The sequence below is a fragment of the Aristolochia californica genome, unplaced genomic scaffold (assembly GCF_029961685.1).
Source record: "Aristolochia californica isolate CCGP_79_NKW_82.1479 unplaced genomic scaffold, dmAriCali1.0.hap1 SCAF_16, whole genome shotgun sequence".
NCBI lineage: Eukaryota > Viridiplantae > Streptophyta > Magnoliopsida > Piperales > Aristolochiaceae > Aristolochia > Aristolochia californica.
This window is the reverse complement of record NW_027181837.1, coordinates 2,709,355-2,727,160: the sequence shown is the minus strand read 5'-3', so window position 1 is coordinate 2,727,160 and position 17,806 is coordinate 2,709,355. Positions and strand designations below refer to the sequence as shown.

The 17,806-nt window shown below is 36.5% G+C and overlaps 2 protein-coding genes across 3 annotated transcripts in view; one reads left to right on the top strand and one right to left on the bottom strand.

Moving 5' to 3' along the window:
- Positions 1 to 264: 264 nt before the first annotated feature.
- On the bottom strand, positions 265 to 9,444 carry LOC137953008 (casein kinase II subunit alpha-2). Its single transcript, XM_068800179.1, has 10 exons — positions 9,108 to 9,444; positions 7,367 to 7,496; positions 5,724 to 5,918; positions 4,857 to 5,014; positions 3,867 to 3,957; positions 3,677 to 3,742; positions 1,369 to 1,451; positions 1,176 to 1,239; positions 990 to 1,058; positions 265 to 672 (listed from the first exon to the last, which is right to left on the bottom strand). The coding sequence occupies exons 1-10, from the start codon at positions 9,338 to 9,340 to the stop codon at positions 613 to 615; spliced, it is 1,149 nt and encodes a 382-aa protein (XP_068656280.1). The 5' UTR covers positions 9,341 to 9,444; the 3' UTR covers positions 265 to 612.
- A 713-nt stretch (positions 9,445 to 10,157) lies between these two features.
- Positions 10,158 to 17,806, top strand: part of LOC137953159 (DNA mismatch repair protein MLH1) — a 31,530-nt gene continuing 23,881 nt past the window's right edge. For both annotated transcript variants that reach the window (XM_068800415.1, XM_068800414.1), the window contains exons 1-9: positions 10,158 to 10,442; positions 10,872 to 11,044; positions 11,145 to 11,217; positions 11,306 to 11,440; positions 12,141 to 12,351; positions 13,070 to 13,218; positions 15,402 to 15,500; positions 15,586 to 15,655; positions 15,800 to 15,935. In XM_068800415.1, coding sequence (XP_068656516.1) covers positions 10,203 to 10,442; positions 10,872 to 11,044; positions 11,145 to 11,217; positions 11,306 to 11,440; positions 12,141 to 12,351; positions 13,070 to 13,218; positions 15,402 to 15,500; positions 15,586 to 15,655; positions 15,800 to 15,935 — 1,286 coding nt within the window. In that variant the 5' untranslated portion in view covers positions 10,158 to 10,202. The remainder of the gene's footprint in view (positions 10,443 to 10,871; positions 11,045 to 11,144; positions 11,218 to 11,305; positions 11,441 to 12,140; positions 12,352 to 13,069; positions 13,219 to 15,401; positions 15,501 to 15,585; positions 15,656 to 15,799; positions 15,936 to 17,806) is intronic.

Genomic DNA, 17,806 nt, shown 5'->3' with positions numbered 1-17,806 from the left:
CAGGCTTGTTAAAGTCTAGTTCGCCATTGAAAAGGTTTTAACCTGAGGTGGAGAGAAATCAAGTACATTTATGCGAGTGAAAATAATAAAACCTGGAACTGCTCTGCACAGAGGAAACGCTTACACACAGGGAAAAAAAAAAAAAAAAAAAAACTACACAGGGATACGGTTTTCGCCTGTTTCAAGGAGATCTACTAAAGACTTCAAAATACCGTCTTCTGGAGCTTACAAGGAAGACCCAGCAGTTAGAATCTGACAAAATCATTAAGAAACTACCAACTCCATTTATACAATGACAACTAATCCAATATAAAAAATTTGCACTTCTTAGACATTATATACGGCGCCAAGAATCGTCTTGGCAAGACCTCTACATATGGGGAGAGCTAAGTCGTCAAATCATTACATCCAACTGTACTCAAATTGAACACAGAAAGATTACAAGAAATGCAAACAAGGATCGTCGGAAAAAGCAGCGTCACACTGTAGGGAATTAATCAAACCTGCTGATCTACTATAATTGAAACAATGGTCCTGCCCATTATGAAAGACAATCTGCATTTATAACCAAGCTGATGAAAAAGTTCTGGAACTCTTCGCTTCTCATTCTTATTACTGTGTGCGCATTCTGCTATTTTCTGCAGCCCTCACTTGAAAGAAATACGGGTGTGCCTGCCAGATGGAAGAAGGTGAATTAGAGTCACAAGAGTATAAAATTTCAAAATAATATTCACAAGATTGGTTTACATTTCTAAACTCCAACCAAAACCAAGCATATGTGAAAGAATGGATATGAACTGCAATGTACAAAACCATCTACAGAACCAACACATTGCACTTGTTGAAGAAAATGTTAATTAAAGTGTGCCATGAAAATCACGTAAAACCATGTTCGCTAACAGGAAAACGGCAAACAACAGATACAGGGTTCAATTTTGACCATGCTATTGGCAGAGAAAACCAAATGCTTTTAGTATTAGATGCTCTACCATTGCTTCTCTGGCTGTAAGTCTTTCTTGGTGATCATAACGGAGAAGCTTGTCAAGGAAATCAATAGCCTGCAGAATAGTTTAGTCAACAAAATAAGACCATGAAATAGCTGCAATCACAGATACATTGCTGAAGTACAAAGGAAATCAAAAAAGAACTGATCACAGTCAAGTTTTGAAGCTTACTTCAGGAGAAACTAAATGCTGATTATCAGCATTAATAAATTTAGACCAGGGTTTCCTACTGTGCCTGCAATCAAGTCCACATGTCAACAATTTCACGAACAAAAATGACAATACACGGCTAGGAACCATAGCTAATATTCATCTTTCATTTAAGGAAGGGGAGGCTAGAATCCAGATTCAAGGAAAAAAATACCTCCCAACAAGAGCATCAAGCTGTGGATCAAGCTCAAGGCGATACTTGTTCAAATATGCATTTAGCTCATCTGTTCCAAGCACCTGAAAAAAAGTATAAGAAAAAATTAGAAACCAGTCTTACCAAAACACATTGAGTCTGGTGAAAGATATAATTCTTTAGACACCTTAGAATGTTCAATACTGAGAAGAAATTCATCATAGTTAATTTTTTTAACTTATAAAAAAATTGTTAAACCATAATATGAATTCCATAAGTAAATAGCAATGGAAATGATTAAAATTACTCAAGTCACAAACGAGTCAGCAGCACTTGTATTGTGAGAGAAGTCCGAGACATAAAGCAATACTGGGGAAGATTAAGATAATAGAGCTCAGAAGATTTTTGGCAGTATACAAAATTAACTTCACATGTAAATTACGTATTATCCCCAAAACCTACTGAAAATTCATCATAGGTAATTGTATTATTAAAATGATGAAAATTGCTGAAGTGGCACTTGTGTTTCCAAAGAAGTTCATTCCATAGTGCAACTATGGAGAAGTTTGCTAAGACAATAGCACAACACGAGATAAATTAATGGCAGAATGCAAAATTTAATTGGTATGTAAATTGTATGGCAAACCCCCAAAGCCTACAGTTCTAACTCTACATAGCATCCTACATTTGGCACATGATTGGATAGGACTATACGTCTAACCAATTAGAGCATGGACCATCAATCATTCTGTCTATAAATCCTTATATAAACTATTAAGATTTCTCAAAGTCCATCACTGATCAACCGACTAACATGAAACTAGATTCCAGTAAAGAAAATGTTGAAGGAATAGGATATGGCATTACAGCCAGAACTTTGACCACTATTTCGCAATAGAACTTCAGAAGATGAACATTCTTTTTTGAATGACAAGAATTAAAGAAAAAAAGAAGTGACAACACAAGTGACATGATAAAGACTGCAAATGGAAAAAAGCAACCAAGAAAAAGTATTGATACTGTTGCAAAACTAGTACAAGGGCATTTTGGTCATTTCACATTACTCTCACTCTCATATCTTGATGTAATCTTGTTCCCGATGTTGAATTATGTCTATAATCCAAGTTTCATGTACATAGGACATGTATAATAGGAGATAATAAGATTAGGGTTTCACCTAGTGAGGGACATTATTATAATTTTATGAAATCCACTTAAATAAATAGACTGGGGATCGTGCACAACCCCAATGCAGCTCACTTTGCTGAGCTTTCACCTCCAACTTCTCTCTTTCTCTCATTCTCTCTCCTTACTTTTTTCCATGGTATCAAAGCAGTATTTCACTTCTGAGAAGGCCTTTTTTCAACCTTATCATCTTTTGAAGCCGACGATTACATAAAAGAAGGATCTCCATAGGTTTTTTGGCTACTGGTTGGTAAAAATCCAATTATTCCTTCTTTTTTCTCTGTCATAACCCTAGGGTTATAGGTTCTACTGCTCCAAAGACAGTTCTTTATGATTTAAACTGCCCAAAAAGGATTTTTTGTGCTCATCATGGGATGTGAGCCAAGACCCTCTTCTACATGTGCTGACATCACCACTAGTTTATGCTGATGTCTGCCCTAATTGTTGATTATTTGGGTTATTGTATCTGGAATTTGAAATCTATGCTATAATTTATGAGTATTCAAATGCGCACATCACAGTAACTGCCCTAACCCTAATTCTAGGTAGTGGGGCACACCTATGTTGGTCATACAAAAACTTTTGGAAGGTAAAATTGATCAGATTTGTGTTTCAATACAAGCATTATGGCTGATTCTAGTGAAGTATATACGCTATCTAAAAAATTTTTAGGTTCTAATAGGAAAGACATTTTTTTGATAAAGCTAATAGGAAAGACATTATTACTATTACATCTGAAAAATTGAATTGCGACTATTATCTCAACTGGGCCAAATCAATTAAGATGTATTTAAAAGGCAGGAAAAAGCTGAAATTTATTAGGGATAATTATCCCATTCCCACTGATAATGATTGAGAAGTAGAAGATAGCCAAGTTATGACTTGGATTGCCAACAGTAGATATTCTTCTCTTCGGAACCAGGTCATGAATTTTGAGATTGCCAAAGCTATGTGGTCATCTCTAGAAGCTTTATATGCTCAGGAGTTAATACTGATTTCTTTGGGTGTATGAGTTATATACTGATTTCTTTGGGTTAAAAAGAGGAAACAGGACAGTAACAGAGTACTACAGTTCTTTTCTGGGTATTTGGTTGCGTCTGTTTTACTCATGCTTTCGAACCACGTTAAGGGTGAGACACGTTACCTTAGCAATTTTCACAAGCTGATCATGGTTGTCATGGCCATAGAAAAAAGGCTCCTTCCGAAATATCTGATGATAAAAAGAATTGAACAAATACATGAATAGCCACACAGATGTAGCAAAAGGCAATTGACAAATACAAATTTTGAAATGATAAATACAATGCAATGAAAAGCTAATTGAGAATAGTCACCATTCCAGCAAACATGCAACCAAGGCTCCACAAGTCCAAGGAATAGTCATAATCTTGTAGATCAACAAGTAGTTCAGGCCCTTTGAAGTATCTGCATGATATAGCAATTTTAACTTTCAGTCGACAAAAAGACTACGAGCATTGCTAACTCCAGTTGTACCTGCAAGTAAAATAGTATACCTGAATGGTGTGTCAACATCTTATTGGATGGACACCATATCATAGGAGTAGAAAGGAGGACAGGAGTTTTTTCAAATAAGATAAAAATTGGAGAAGCAAAATGACATTGAATCAGTGGTTGTATAATCATCCATATAAAATATTTTTTTGATAAATTATGAAATATGTATATCATCAAGATACACATGTGGTTTTTGTTTTCCCAAGACCATGAGAATATTTATATGAAGCTCTTCATCGAAATTTCAAATTGTGTATAAAGGGCCTCATTACTGTACATAACAGATGCCAATTTACCAAGTTGGCAAAACAATCACTCAAACATGGAAATAAGCTGGCTCACCCTACAGCTGGGAGGCCAGGTCCATAGCCTGCCTGAACATCCTTCATGAAAGGTGAGTTACTAAAATCAGGATTACTCAAAAGCTTGTATTGGAATCAGTACAAGGAAATATCAAACCAGCCGTAATTTCCCACGACTGGAATTTAATAATATAAGGATTACTTAAAGGCTTTTTTTATTTTGAAATAGTAAAGGCTTATTAATATAGCTGGATTGTCTAGAGCTTTGCATATTATTATTCTTTTTTAATATTTCAAAAAAAAATATATAGAAGGCTCTGGATTTATTATTTGTCTCTTTTATCGTCAGTACTCATCAAGGTAAATAACGGATATTCCTTCCTATAATGATTCTAAGTTTCAAGAAAAAAAAAATACCAGATACTTTAGTTTTATTTATAATAAAACTTATGAATCTCAGTAGCTGATCTCCTGTGTCAAGAACATGACATAAAACAAGGGACTTACCTTGAAGCTACACGCACATTGTACTCCTTGCCTGGATGATAGAACTCAGCTAGTCCCCAATCTATCAGGCGAAGTTTTCTCAGGTCATGATCTATCATCACATTGTGTGGTTTGACATCTCGGTGCATTATTCCTTGTGAATGACAATAATCTAAAGCCTGTGATTATAAAATCAAGTTAGATATATGCAGCAAATATCTTTTACTGAAGCCAAGACATTGTTAACTATCATAAAACTTTCCAAGCCCAGAGACCAAAAAAAGTGAAGAAATCAAGATAAATTTAAATTTAAGTATTGGACAAACTTCACGGGTGTAAGCACATACTTTGATTATCATTACCAAATAAATACAACTATTCATGCTTTAAAATGACGCATATTTATTTTTTAAACAATGATGAATAGTACAAGAAAATTTTACTGTTGAATTTAGAAATGAAACATCACTAAAATATCCACAAGCCCTCCTGGGAGGCCATTATAAAATCATTTTGCAATAGTTGATTGACTTCCCATCCATGGGCTGCTTTTCTCTTCCTCAATCTCCTCTCTCCACTTCTCTTAACTCTAGAGGTAGAAGGTGCATCAAAAGAGGTCATCGTTTGTACATGAACAAGAACCCTCGTCTTGGAGATTATGGCACTCACAACAGATTTGACAATTGTTGAATACCAGCATATATTTCACATCTAATGGTGGAAAAGACAATAATCTTTTTCCGCAACATTTTGTTACTCAATTTATGCTTGTTAATGAACAAAAATGGTATAATGTAGAACCTTCAAAATAATCTTGTTTTAATTTAAAGAAATTGTGAAACTATAATAAAAGAAGACCCATATAGAAATGGTTTCAGAGTAAAATACCTTGAGAAGCTCATATATGTAGTAACGTATGTCATAATCCGTCAAAGTGGGATATAATACTTTAAAGTCAGTACTGTTGACATATTCAAAAATCAAGCTAGGAGTTTTTGAGTGCTGATCTCTGACAATGTCTAACAGCTTCACAACATTTGGCCCTCCACAAAGGTTTTGAAGAATCTTTATCTCCCTCTTTATCTGCCCAAGACAATACGGATATCATGTTCCTCTAAATAGGCTGAACAAAAAAGAGAATTTGAAAATGTACATTGAAACTGCAAAAGCAAAAGTGCAAAATGTTTTCGCAGGCAGAGGAGAAATATTTCTTTTATAACAATGAGAAAAGATTCCAGTAAGAAAATTCAGAAGAAAATCAGATTACATCCAGATATATTCAACAAGGTTTGTTATGCCTCATCATACTAGCAAAATTTCAAGCAATGAAGTATGAAGTCTATCATGATACTTTATAAAGACAGTGTGTTGTATTCCATGATCTACCGTGCCTGTGTTGAGCCACAAATGCCTAATGGCCCTGAGAAGAGGAAAATGATATCACCTTGATAATCTCTTCAGACTCCTCCAACACCAGCAGGCCCATGTTTTTGTTTCTAGACTGTTTTTTTTTTTTTTTTTAAAAGATGTATTAATAAAACAAGAGAAAATTACGAAGTTTGAGGGAGCATTTCCCTTACAACCAGCGATTATAGGGTAGCTCCCTGCCTAGCAAGTACATCTGCTGCTGAATTTACGGATCTCGGAATGTGGGTCCAACAACAATAAATAATTGAGGTAATATCTAAAAATTCCTTAAAAGTATCCTAGTGTCTCCATGGAGGAGAAGACACTTTCATTTTGTTTCTAGACTGTTTATACGTTAATTTAAATGATATATACATATATATAGCCTCAAACTATTATAGACAAACAAAAAGGAATAACTTATACGCAAACATAAAAGAATAAAAGAACAGCCGATTTATGTTTCATTACTTATCCAATTACAGCTTCACTATCGATAGGCAACCTGATCAAATATAATATTTGAAACTGGTCTATTCAACTGAATCCTGTAAGCAGGACCACAACTATGAGGATCTAGGCTCAGTCTAATACAGGCATCCCCAACTTGACGATCTGGTTCACCCAGGAATTCATATGGTGGTCCTTCACATGCATGGTCTATTTAAGGCCAGAATATTAAACTGATTGATGTTATTGGATAAAACTAAAAGTCCTCTTAGCCTTCGTTCTTAACCTGATTGCCAAAAACTGTTACACCATGGTAGCTGTGATCTAATCTTTTATTGCTCTTTGATGGCATAGATCTACCTTTATGCAGTAAATGTAAAAATGTGGGGCATCTCTCTTCTTGACCATACGACCAGAAAATCAATATCCACCGTGAAAGGCATTCATATCAGGCCAGGGGCCATACTCAGATAAAGTTTCACAAGTACAGAAATCCAATGCTACACAGGAAGTCCATATTCAGACCAACCAGCATCAACAGACAAGGTAGATAATCAACTACTAGGTTTCCTTGGCAGTCCTCTAGTCAAAAGATAGATGAGAATCAAAATCTGGACAAGAATCCTTCTCGACATGCCTGGAGGAAAAAAACGTAAGTAGGATAAGACAAAAACCTTCTTTTTCTTCACAGGCTTTAGGATCTTAATGATGCACCGTTCATTGCTCGTGGTGTTGATGCCTTCAAAGACTTCACTGTATTTTCCTCGCCCAACTTTGCGTACAACCTCATAATCGTCCTGATCACTGAATAACCAAACAACCATACGGTCAGTACCACTTAGATTTCATTAAGAAACACAAGAAGATGCAGATTAATAAACTTTATCAGCATTTTACATCAATTACTCAAATATCTGAAACCTGAAATCCAACAAAAGACATCAATCAAAACCCTGAATCCATACTATTTTATATATCAATATCCCATCTCCCTAAAAAAAAGGGATTTCTGAACTTTTTATGCATACGACTATAACCTTAGTAGTAACAGAAGTGAATTAATACTAAATTGTGTGTTAATAAGAAGCCAGTTGTCAATAAGGAACATCGAATGCATGATACACAAATATTTATGGACTGAGCACAAGACCTAGCACCATTAGCATGTGGAAATGAAGCAGAAACAATGATTTCTTGGCTGAAACCCTTAAGAGCACGATAAAAGAGGAGGGGGAGCCAAAGATGGCTGCTGGATACCTTTCGAATCATCAGAACAACCAACATCGCAATTTTTTATTTATTTTGTAAATATGGAAGATGCTCAAAAAAGCCAAAATACCCCTAATTGCAACAACTTGTGAAGGGTAAGAATGACCAAAACCACTTATTTAGAAAAATAAACAGAAAAGCAAGGAAGAATAAGATATTCTAAATACAATGGCCTTTTGGGTTTCATTTCTTGTTCTTCTTCTAGGGTTTGGATCTGTCAGGTTTATCCAAATAAACTCGAGTGGCAATTAATGAAAAACGCATATGAAACTGCCCAGATAGTGGGTTGTTATGTCAATAACACATCATCTAAGTTTGATTACAAGAAATCACCAAAAAAATTAGTTTGACAGCGTCCTGAAAAAATAAAAAGATCAACACAGTCGCTCTAATACAAGCTGATGAATGGCTTGATCTTCTCAGAGGGATACCATAGATGATATTATTCTCCAGGAATTATCAAATCAAACGGAACAATTACGAAATCTATAGAGTGCTTGCGAGCCCCTGCCATAAAACAGTTATAGTTCAGTTGTGAAAAATAGTTCATACAGTAAGATAACTGTGCTCTATGAGTACTGAAATCTTTTACTTTATATGTTAAATTTTATGGTAAATCTACAAACGTGGTCCTTTATTGCTCCAGGAGATAAATTGCCACAAAGTTTTGCCTTGGGTTGTTCCAGAATGAGCAAATTGTACACATTTCAAGATCACAAGTTTCTAATAACTGTGGATCTGGATAGCGACTGCCATAAGTAGTAGTAATAGAGCAAACCTCAAGAACTACAACTCAGTGGACAAAACAAAACTTCACCACAACCACACCGATCAGAAAGATTTTATCAAGAAAAGAAAAAAGGAAATGAAGCTGCATAAAAGCATGTACCAAAACAAAACATACATATAATCAGCTGAACACAAATCATAACAACAACAAAAACAAAAACAAATAACACGATTCTCTCCGCTCCCTCTCCTGAGCCATCACAAAATTCATCAATCGAATCCGGTTCTGTTGGAAATCAAACACAAAAACCTACAGGCAAGGAATCCCAAATCCTCGCCCACTCAAAAACAAGTAAATTTAGGGTTAGGGTTTCCAGAAAAAAAACAATAACAATCAACAGAACGGAGAAAATATACCCCCACTGGACGGTGAGAGACTCGTAGTCCCAGTATTCTTTGGGTCGGTGAACATTCACATCCGTATAGACGCGAGCCTTCGACATGGTGCTTGTGGCGGATGGTGGAGGGACAGTTCTCGGGCTAGGTCCGTAGCCCACCGGCCAGCGCAACGAGAGCAGAACGGCCGCAAGCAACAGATGGAGAGCTAATGCACGATGAGGTGCTCGAAGCCGCTTGCCCGCATCTCTCATTCATCGGATCGACGAGGGGACGTTTTAACTAGCTGCAGACGAGCACGGAGACAGCGGACTGCCCCGACCAGGAGCCGCAAGATTCCAGTTTTCAATTCCCATTTAACCCGATAACGGCAGGCTATGGCCGAGTTTGGCTTCGGACTTGTGTGTCCATTTACGAGCTACGACGAGATCTGGTGCATCGTGTCACTTTTCATAAACCCTTGAACCACGACCCGGTTCAATCATAAATATATAAAAAGAAAAAAGGAAACCTGAGTTAAAATCACTTTTGCAAATAAGAGTGAAAACGAGCTGAGTTAATCTGAGTTAAGCTTGGGCTCAACTCAAAGCCATATCCACCAAGCTCAAGTGTATTTTTCATGAGTTGAAGCTAAAAACCCTTGGGGCTCAAATTCAAGTTAATTATCTTATCTTAAAGAAAGAAACATATATTAGTATTTATATTAATTTTATAAAAGAAAATAAAAATATTGTGGTTAGTTACCTTAAAAATAGAGGGAAAGAAGGTTGAGTTTCAATTTATTAAAATTTTATTAAAATTGGTATTTATAAAAATCATTTGCTTCATTATATTTATAATGTCATTAAAAATAATAAAAATAAACTAAATAATATTAAATAAACATCAAAATGAATGCATGATTAATAATTAAATATAAAATTTAAATTATTTAAATAAAATTTAATGATGGAATTAAATTTTGGGTAATGCCCTAGTGTACTTATCTCCCGACTTTGCCCGAAATTACCATTTCTTGAATGTACTTTTCACGGCCAATCGTTTACGTCCATTTGGAGATTGGGAGTTGAGAGTACGGAACTCCTAGCCTTTTGCCGCCAAAACTGCCGGACGGCTATGGAGGTGGAACGGCCGATTCCCGCGGCTAATGTCCCAATGGAGCCGCCCAAAATAATCCGGTTGGATGAGTCCGTGGTGAACCGTATCGCCGCCGGGGAGGTGATCCAACGACCGGTATCTGCCGTGAAAGAGCTCGTTGAGAACAGCCTTGATGCGGGTTCCACCTCCATCAACGTCGTTGTCAAGGACGGGGGCTTGAAGCTGATACAAGTCTCAGATAACGGCCATGGTATCAGAGTACGTACTCCCTTCAGTTGACTGAGTTTATCGATTCGTAGAAGTGTTTTTGCTTTCCCTTTTTCATTATTTGAACCTTGTTTAATCGTTTTAGATGGCCTCGAAGGCAAATTTTTGGGTTTGACAGTTGCATGTTTCCTAGCCTGTCTGTGGTTTGAGCTAATCTAATGAGGAAAGTTCTATGTTAAAAATCTAGTATTTGCTGCTACATGTTATTCTCTTGCATGCAAATTGGTGACTCCACTTTTCTTTTCTAAGTTCTGTTTGAAACAGAGAAAGAAAAGGAGGTCCGGAATTCAATCCTGCTAATCCTGCGGAAAGACAAACACGAATTACATCCTTTTACTCTTGGCAGATGTTCTAATGCATTTCTGTTTCTTTGTGATACTTTTGGTTGTTCAAATGATGTGGACATCTTGTCGACTACAGTACGAGGACCTGCCAATTCTCTGTGAAAGGCACACAACTTCGAAATTATCAACATTTGAGGACCTGCAAACAATAAAATCAATGGGTTTTAGAGGAGAGGCACTGGCTAGCATGACATATGTTGGTCACGTCACAGTGACAACTATAACTGAAGGCCAGTTACATGGTTATAGGTACTCGTTTCTTTTCTAATGAGTCCATGTGAAAGTTTTATGAACGGTGTGTGATGGCAAGATCCTTTCCAAGATTCCCTTTTTTTCTTTTTGTTCCTAGAGTATCATACAGGGATGGAGCAATGGAGGACAGGCCAGTGGCATGTGCCGCGGTGAAGGGAACTCAGATAATGGTAGCCCAAAGTTCTTTTACCCCTGGTTTTTTTATTTTATCTTCCATCTGCTTGAGGAAGTCCCCTATAAGGTATGCCTACTTTTCAGATTGAGAATTTGTTCTACAACATGACTGCTCGGAGGAAAACATTGCTGAACTCCAATGATGATTATTCCAAGATAGTGGATCTAATCAGCAGGTTTTCAATTCATCATGTAAAAGTGAGCTTCTCTTGTAGAAAGGTTGGTATTTATTATTATTCTGTTGTTCCTTCCATGAACACACATGCACACGCATAAGGGTGGCAAATATACTGGATTATTCATTCTAATGTTCTACTTGTCAGTTAACATAGAATATGGAGAACAAAAATCTTTCCCATGTAAGTGTTTATCCATTTGCTCATATACTGTGATTAAACGAATGGATATGGACAAAGGTTAGTTTGTATTTGATTACCTGATTACCCGAATAAAGATATGGGTAACTTTATAATTTTAATTTCTTCTTATGCAAGTGTAAGAAAAAAAAAAGTGTAGGAAAAATGTCACGCTTTATATAGAGTATGAATTAATATAATCAATGTTCAGTTAAAGATTACTAAATAATTTGTTTAATTAATATATCTACATGTAGTGTTTTGCGCTATTTTATAGGTTTTTTTATAATTTTATCATAGTCTTATGTATTATATTTAAAGGTTTTGTGACCCATTTATTTACTCGTTTACCTGTGGGTAATTATGTAAATAAATGGGTTATGAAACACCCTTTATCCATTCCGAATAAAAGGGTAATGGAATAGGTTCTGGTTAGTTAAAAACAAGTAAAAAAAATACTCCTTACATGTTCCATCTGTTGCCCTTTGCCATCCTTACACACAAGTAAAATACAATTCAAGATTGTTCTTTGTACTCATTTTTGCATTATTGTGCTGGTTAAGCATGGCTCAAATAGGCCAGATGTGCACACTGTTGGCACGAGTTCAAAGTTAGATGCAATCAGATCTGTCTACGGTGTATCTGTCTCACACGATTTGATGGAGATAGCAGCTTCAGATGATGATCCTTCTCGCTCAGCCTTTAAAATGGATGGACTCATTTCAAATGCAAACTACATTGCAAAAAAAACTATTATGGTGCTTTTCATAAATGGTATGAAGAACATTTACACTGCTGTAGAGAACTGTTACTGTTGTCAAGTTTTCAATCTTAGTAGAATTATTTTCTTAGTCGAGCCTTCAAAACACTAGTCATCTTGGCTCTTGAATTGGAAAACCTCATTGCCAGTCAAACAGATTCATCTCAGCTTTCTTGTGGAAATGGCTGTTGCATACTTAGCATTTTATATATATGCCCTTGTCATCCAAAGGCTGTAATTCAGTTGTTGAATCTATAGCCAATGAGGTAAATGCTGTTTCAGTTGCTGGATGGTGGATCCTGGTTTAGCTCTTCCACCTGGTCTTCTCGTATCTTTTTTTGGTCGTGTATTTGGCTTTTCTCTGCTGTATATAGCTGCCTGCTCTGATATTTTGATTATTTTTCAATAGAGAAAGTGGTTGGTTTGCAGATTTGGCAATCTTTGATCTGAAAATAAGTGTATCCGTTCTAAAATTTTGATCTGGCAAATTGTAATTGAAATTATTATGGACAATTTGTAACTATAATTTTAGAATGTAGGTTGAGAAAATGTGTGGAAATAAATTTTGACATGTCATATGGTCTATGAGCCATCTTGTATTTGATGCAAAATGGATTTCAATAAATAGCGTTTGAGGGTGGTTTACATTGTTTCGCCTATGATGATGCCCTGAATATTATTTCTAGACAACTCATACTTATATCTTTGCCTAATTTTTGTTGATTTTCTCAGAGAGATTGGTTGAATGCACTGCCCTTAAAAGAGCTGTAGAAGTTATTTATGCTGCAACTCTACCAAAAGCATCCAAGCCATTCATATACATGTCAATCGTGCTGCCGCCACAGCATGTAGATGTTAATGTACATCCTACGAAAAGAGAGGTATGATAATTCGAGTAAGAGTAAGGAAGAGGGGACCTAGAACATGAATAATTTAGGCAATCTAAGCCTCCAAGTTTGAATTTGTCCAAATCTGTAAAGGTACACTTCATGCATGTTAACAAGCATGTTGCTCGCATAGAATTTGTTTGGATGAAAGTTTGACAAATCAGTCACTTAAACGGTTCAGCAATTGAAAAAAAAGAGTGAAATGGGAGAAACTAGAAGAGATCAGAGACAGTGTTTTGCGTCACCTCTATATTAGGGGTTTATTTGATCATTACCTCTGTTGTATTAAGCTCTCTGAAGAGTATTGCATAAGAGGGCAAATGGCCCTCACTTAAATCTCTTCTAAACCAGCATTAGCATTAGTTGACCTGAAAGTTCTACTAGTGACTGCATAATACAGAGAACGAAACAAGTCTAAAACCATCTATTGATGCTCCATGCCCAATCATAGATTTCTCAAAAAGGGCTGGTCCATAATGGCACCCGTCGAAGGATAGATTCAATTTGCTTGCATATGGCACAGACGGGTGTCATGTTATGGATCTAGTGTTAAACTTGAATCCAAAGTCATGCCAAAAAGACTAGCTGAAGTTAAAAGGTCGTTTTCAACCAATGATCACATGATTTTTTCTGATATTAGTCTATGTGGGATTATTCCCACTAACAATCACCCTTATGTAACAGGTCTACACAAAGGAACAGTGGGTCGGATGTGAACAATTAGGAGGCCCAATAGAATAGAAATCATAGTTTGATATCATATTTAATGTTGGGTCTAGATACATCCTAAAATGACTAGTCAAAATTTGAAGGTCTTTTTCTAACTAATAACCATAGGATTTTCTTGTTATTAACTTGTGTTGGGTCTTCAAACCAGTTGGGAGATATATTTACCAAACCTTTGTGGAGACGTGAATATGTATCCTTTAGTGACAAGCTGGGATTGTTTGATATCTATTCTCCAGCTTGAGGGGAAGTGTTAAAATACAAGTTCAAGGGTATTTTGGTCATTTCCTATAGTTTCTATATTACATTTTGCTCTTATAGTATGGCGATTAGACAGAGAATGTCTTATTTTATCTCTAGTTAAATTTTCATTCAATTTAAACATGTATTTTAGGAGATATATAATTTTGAGTATTGAGGGGCATTTTTGTCCTTTTGTAAAATTTCACTTAAACCTTGATTATAAATAAACAGACAGTTATGGCTAGGTCCAGTGCAGAGGCTGAGTATTGAGCAATGGCTCATATAGTTAGTGAGCTTATGTGGATTAAGTTTGTGCTTCTTGAGTTTGGTTTTTCGTTACTTGACCCTGTATGGTTTTTCTGTTGGGCCTCCTATGGTTATGAATTGTGATAACCAGGCAACCATTTTTATTTCCAGCAAGAGAACAAAAAATATAGAGGTTGACTGCCACTTCATTAGAGATACAGTTATGTCGGGGAAGGTGGTAACTCCTTATATAAAGTTGGGTTTAAGGCCTATCCCAAAATGACTGGTCACTTAGGAAACCTCTGTTGCCAACTAATAAACTCAAGATCTTTGATCTCATTAATCTATGTGAGACTATTCCTTAACAACTCTCTCTAACACTTAGTATTTGGTCCTACTAAAAAAGTATGGGCAATTACGACTTTCAAAACTATATAAATATGTCATTTGAAAAAAAAAACTATATAAATATGCAAGAGAAAAAAAGAAGGCACTCCCTCAGCTTTTCTTTTTCTACTATCGGTTCTATGTCATAACAATTAAGATGTATTGCTGGAGAAATTTTCTTAGATGCTTCTGAGAATTGATCTTTTCCGACTTTGTATGTCAGTTTCAACAAGGATTGGTGCTTTTCACTTGAGCTTGTTGTCTCAAATACTTGGGCTGACCCATTTTGGTTCTATGTTGACTAGATGGATTGATCCATGTTTTTTTTGACTGGGAACAATAATGTTGTCAATTTGTGTTCATTCATCTCTCAAAGTGACAATTCTCAAACAGCTTTTAAGTTTTAATTGAATTATGGCCAGCATCATTCTTGGTCAGGGATTAACAAAATACTTAGTTTCACTTACTAATATATAAAAACTATTTGAAGTTAGTGGGTCTGTCTCATTATTAACTATATAAAATAATTTTCAGAACTTTAAAGGTGGTCATTTCAAGCTTCTAATATTTTGCAGGTAAGCCTTCTGAATCAAGAGAGCCTTATAGATATCATACAAAGGGAAGTGGAATCCAAGTTAAGAAATTCCAATACAACAAGGACATTCCAGACCCAGGTATTCTTGAGCTTAGAATGAGGTTGGGTTTGTGTACTTTGCCTTTGAGACTGCTTATAGGTTTCGGTTTTATTTCTCACCACAGATAATAAATCCCTCTACAACTGGACTATTAAATTCAAGTAAAGATGCCCAACTAAGGCCCTCCCCTTCTGGTAATTGGGGTACTATGGTTCATTTTATATTTTATCAAAATATGCGATTTTATTAAACAAATATTTTTTTTGTTCATAGTGTCTGTTGATTATTTTTCTCTTGCACGGTTGACTCTACATTTCCTTTCTCTCATTTTTATATAGGGACAAAATCTCAGAAAGTTCCTGTCAATAAAATTGTTCGAACAGATTCACAGGATCCCTTTGGAAGAATGCATGTCTACTTGCAAGCTAAGCAATCTTCAGGACATCCTAAAAAACCTGACTTAGCCTCTGTGCGGTATAGTCATGTTTGAATTCTATGACTCTCTAAATAAGTTTCTTGGAAGTTTATGTTTCTTATATTTGTCTGGCTGATTGGGCGCACATGTCCTCCATTATTACCTTGATATACATTATATTATTATGGAAACTGACTTCAAGTGGGCTCAATACTGACTGATAATGTTGGTTTCCCCATAGTGACTGGTGATCTTGTGCACATAATTTTTTTGTCAGAGGTAAACTTCTTTTTTATTTTTTTTGATTTTTGTAGTAAAGTGACAATTTCACTGTGAGAAAGAATATCAAAGGAGCAAAAAAGGCACATACAAGCTCACCCCCAAATCACACTAAGCTAAACCTGTATCTGATGGGAATGTATTACCCACTACCATGTGTTGTAAAGTAAGTCCCAATTGAGCTAAAGAATTAGAAACACGAAAGCTTAATGATGTGCCTAAAGGAGAGAATGATTGAAAAATCTGTTTGCTATAATATCGAGAGATGTCATAGAAAGTTCTAACTAAGGAAGAAGAAAGATTAAAGAGAGAATAAGATGAGAAGAAAGAGAAGAAGAGGCAAGAAAGAGACTGCATTTAATGCCGATCTTGTTAGGGTGTCTAGGTTTTTTTGAAATGTCGATAATTTTATTTCAAAGAAAGAGAAGATACATCAAGGGAGACCTCCCCTAACAACAAGACATTGAAGGGTGGGGGGCTAGTTTAGCACACAAATCAGCAACCGAATTGGCTGATCTAAGTACATGAGACCAAGTACTAGAAATGGTGGAAACAATGTCCAAAATATCAAGAAAAATCTGCCAGTAACGCCATGGGGGGAGGGATGAGGTGGAGCACCATCTGATGATGATCTTGGAGTCTCCCTCCACGATAAGGAGACCATTGAAGCTGTCTTGAAAAATACGCAAGCCGTGAAGGAGACCAGAGAGCTCAGCAGTGGTTGAGTCAGCGTTTCCGAGAGGGCCAGAGTAAGAGAGTATGGCAGTGCCGTCCGGATAAAAAGTTACCCCACCAAAATCAGCTAAACCCGGGTTGCCAAAGGCACTACTATCAAAGTTTAACTTATAATATCAGGTGGGAGGAGGCTCCCAAACAGCAATTCGTCGGGGACAAAGGGGACAAACATCTGAGCAATAATCTTCCAGTTGGTGCGGACCGGGGAACAAGAGAGGCATGCAAATTCTTTCCGGGTGCAAATCTTTGTTAGGGTGTCTGGTTGACCCCTAATCTTCTTATTAAACAACTTAAGTGAATTAGAAAGAGTTCCCAGTAGAAGGGCATTTTGGTCATTTTATTTTAGCTATAATTTTTAGAGATGACATTTTATTGTTCAGCATGTTTAACTTTATTTGTAGTTCAAATTTGATGTAATTTGAGTAAGTCAATAGGGAGATATAAGGTGTTGTGTAAATTGTAACTAATTAGGGGTAATTATGTAATTAATTGACAGTTAATTGATCCGCCTAGGTGTCATCGGAGTTGTTTTTTTTTTTGAAAATCAAGACCTTGCTAGCCCTTTTGTTCATAATTGTAATCATATTCCTAATGCTGTTAATTCTTAGAGGTACATGAGAGGCGAGAGGCGAGAGGAGAGAACCAACTTTACTTCATCGCCGCAACGATGACGACGAGGCGAGGAACTCTCGGCTTGGCATTCCGCACTACACTTCAAGGACCGAAGAAGATGAAGATGGCGCCGATTTGACCACCATTAGCAGACGATGAGCCACCCTCTATTGTCCCCCTCTACTTCACTTACGGCCCCACCACACCGTCGATCACCCGAGTAGCCCTTCGTGCTACTCCCTGCATTTGGGTGACAGTGAAGGCTGGGGTACGACGTGTCTTCATCACCATCCCAACTGCAGCA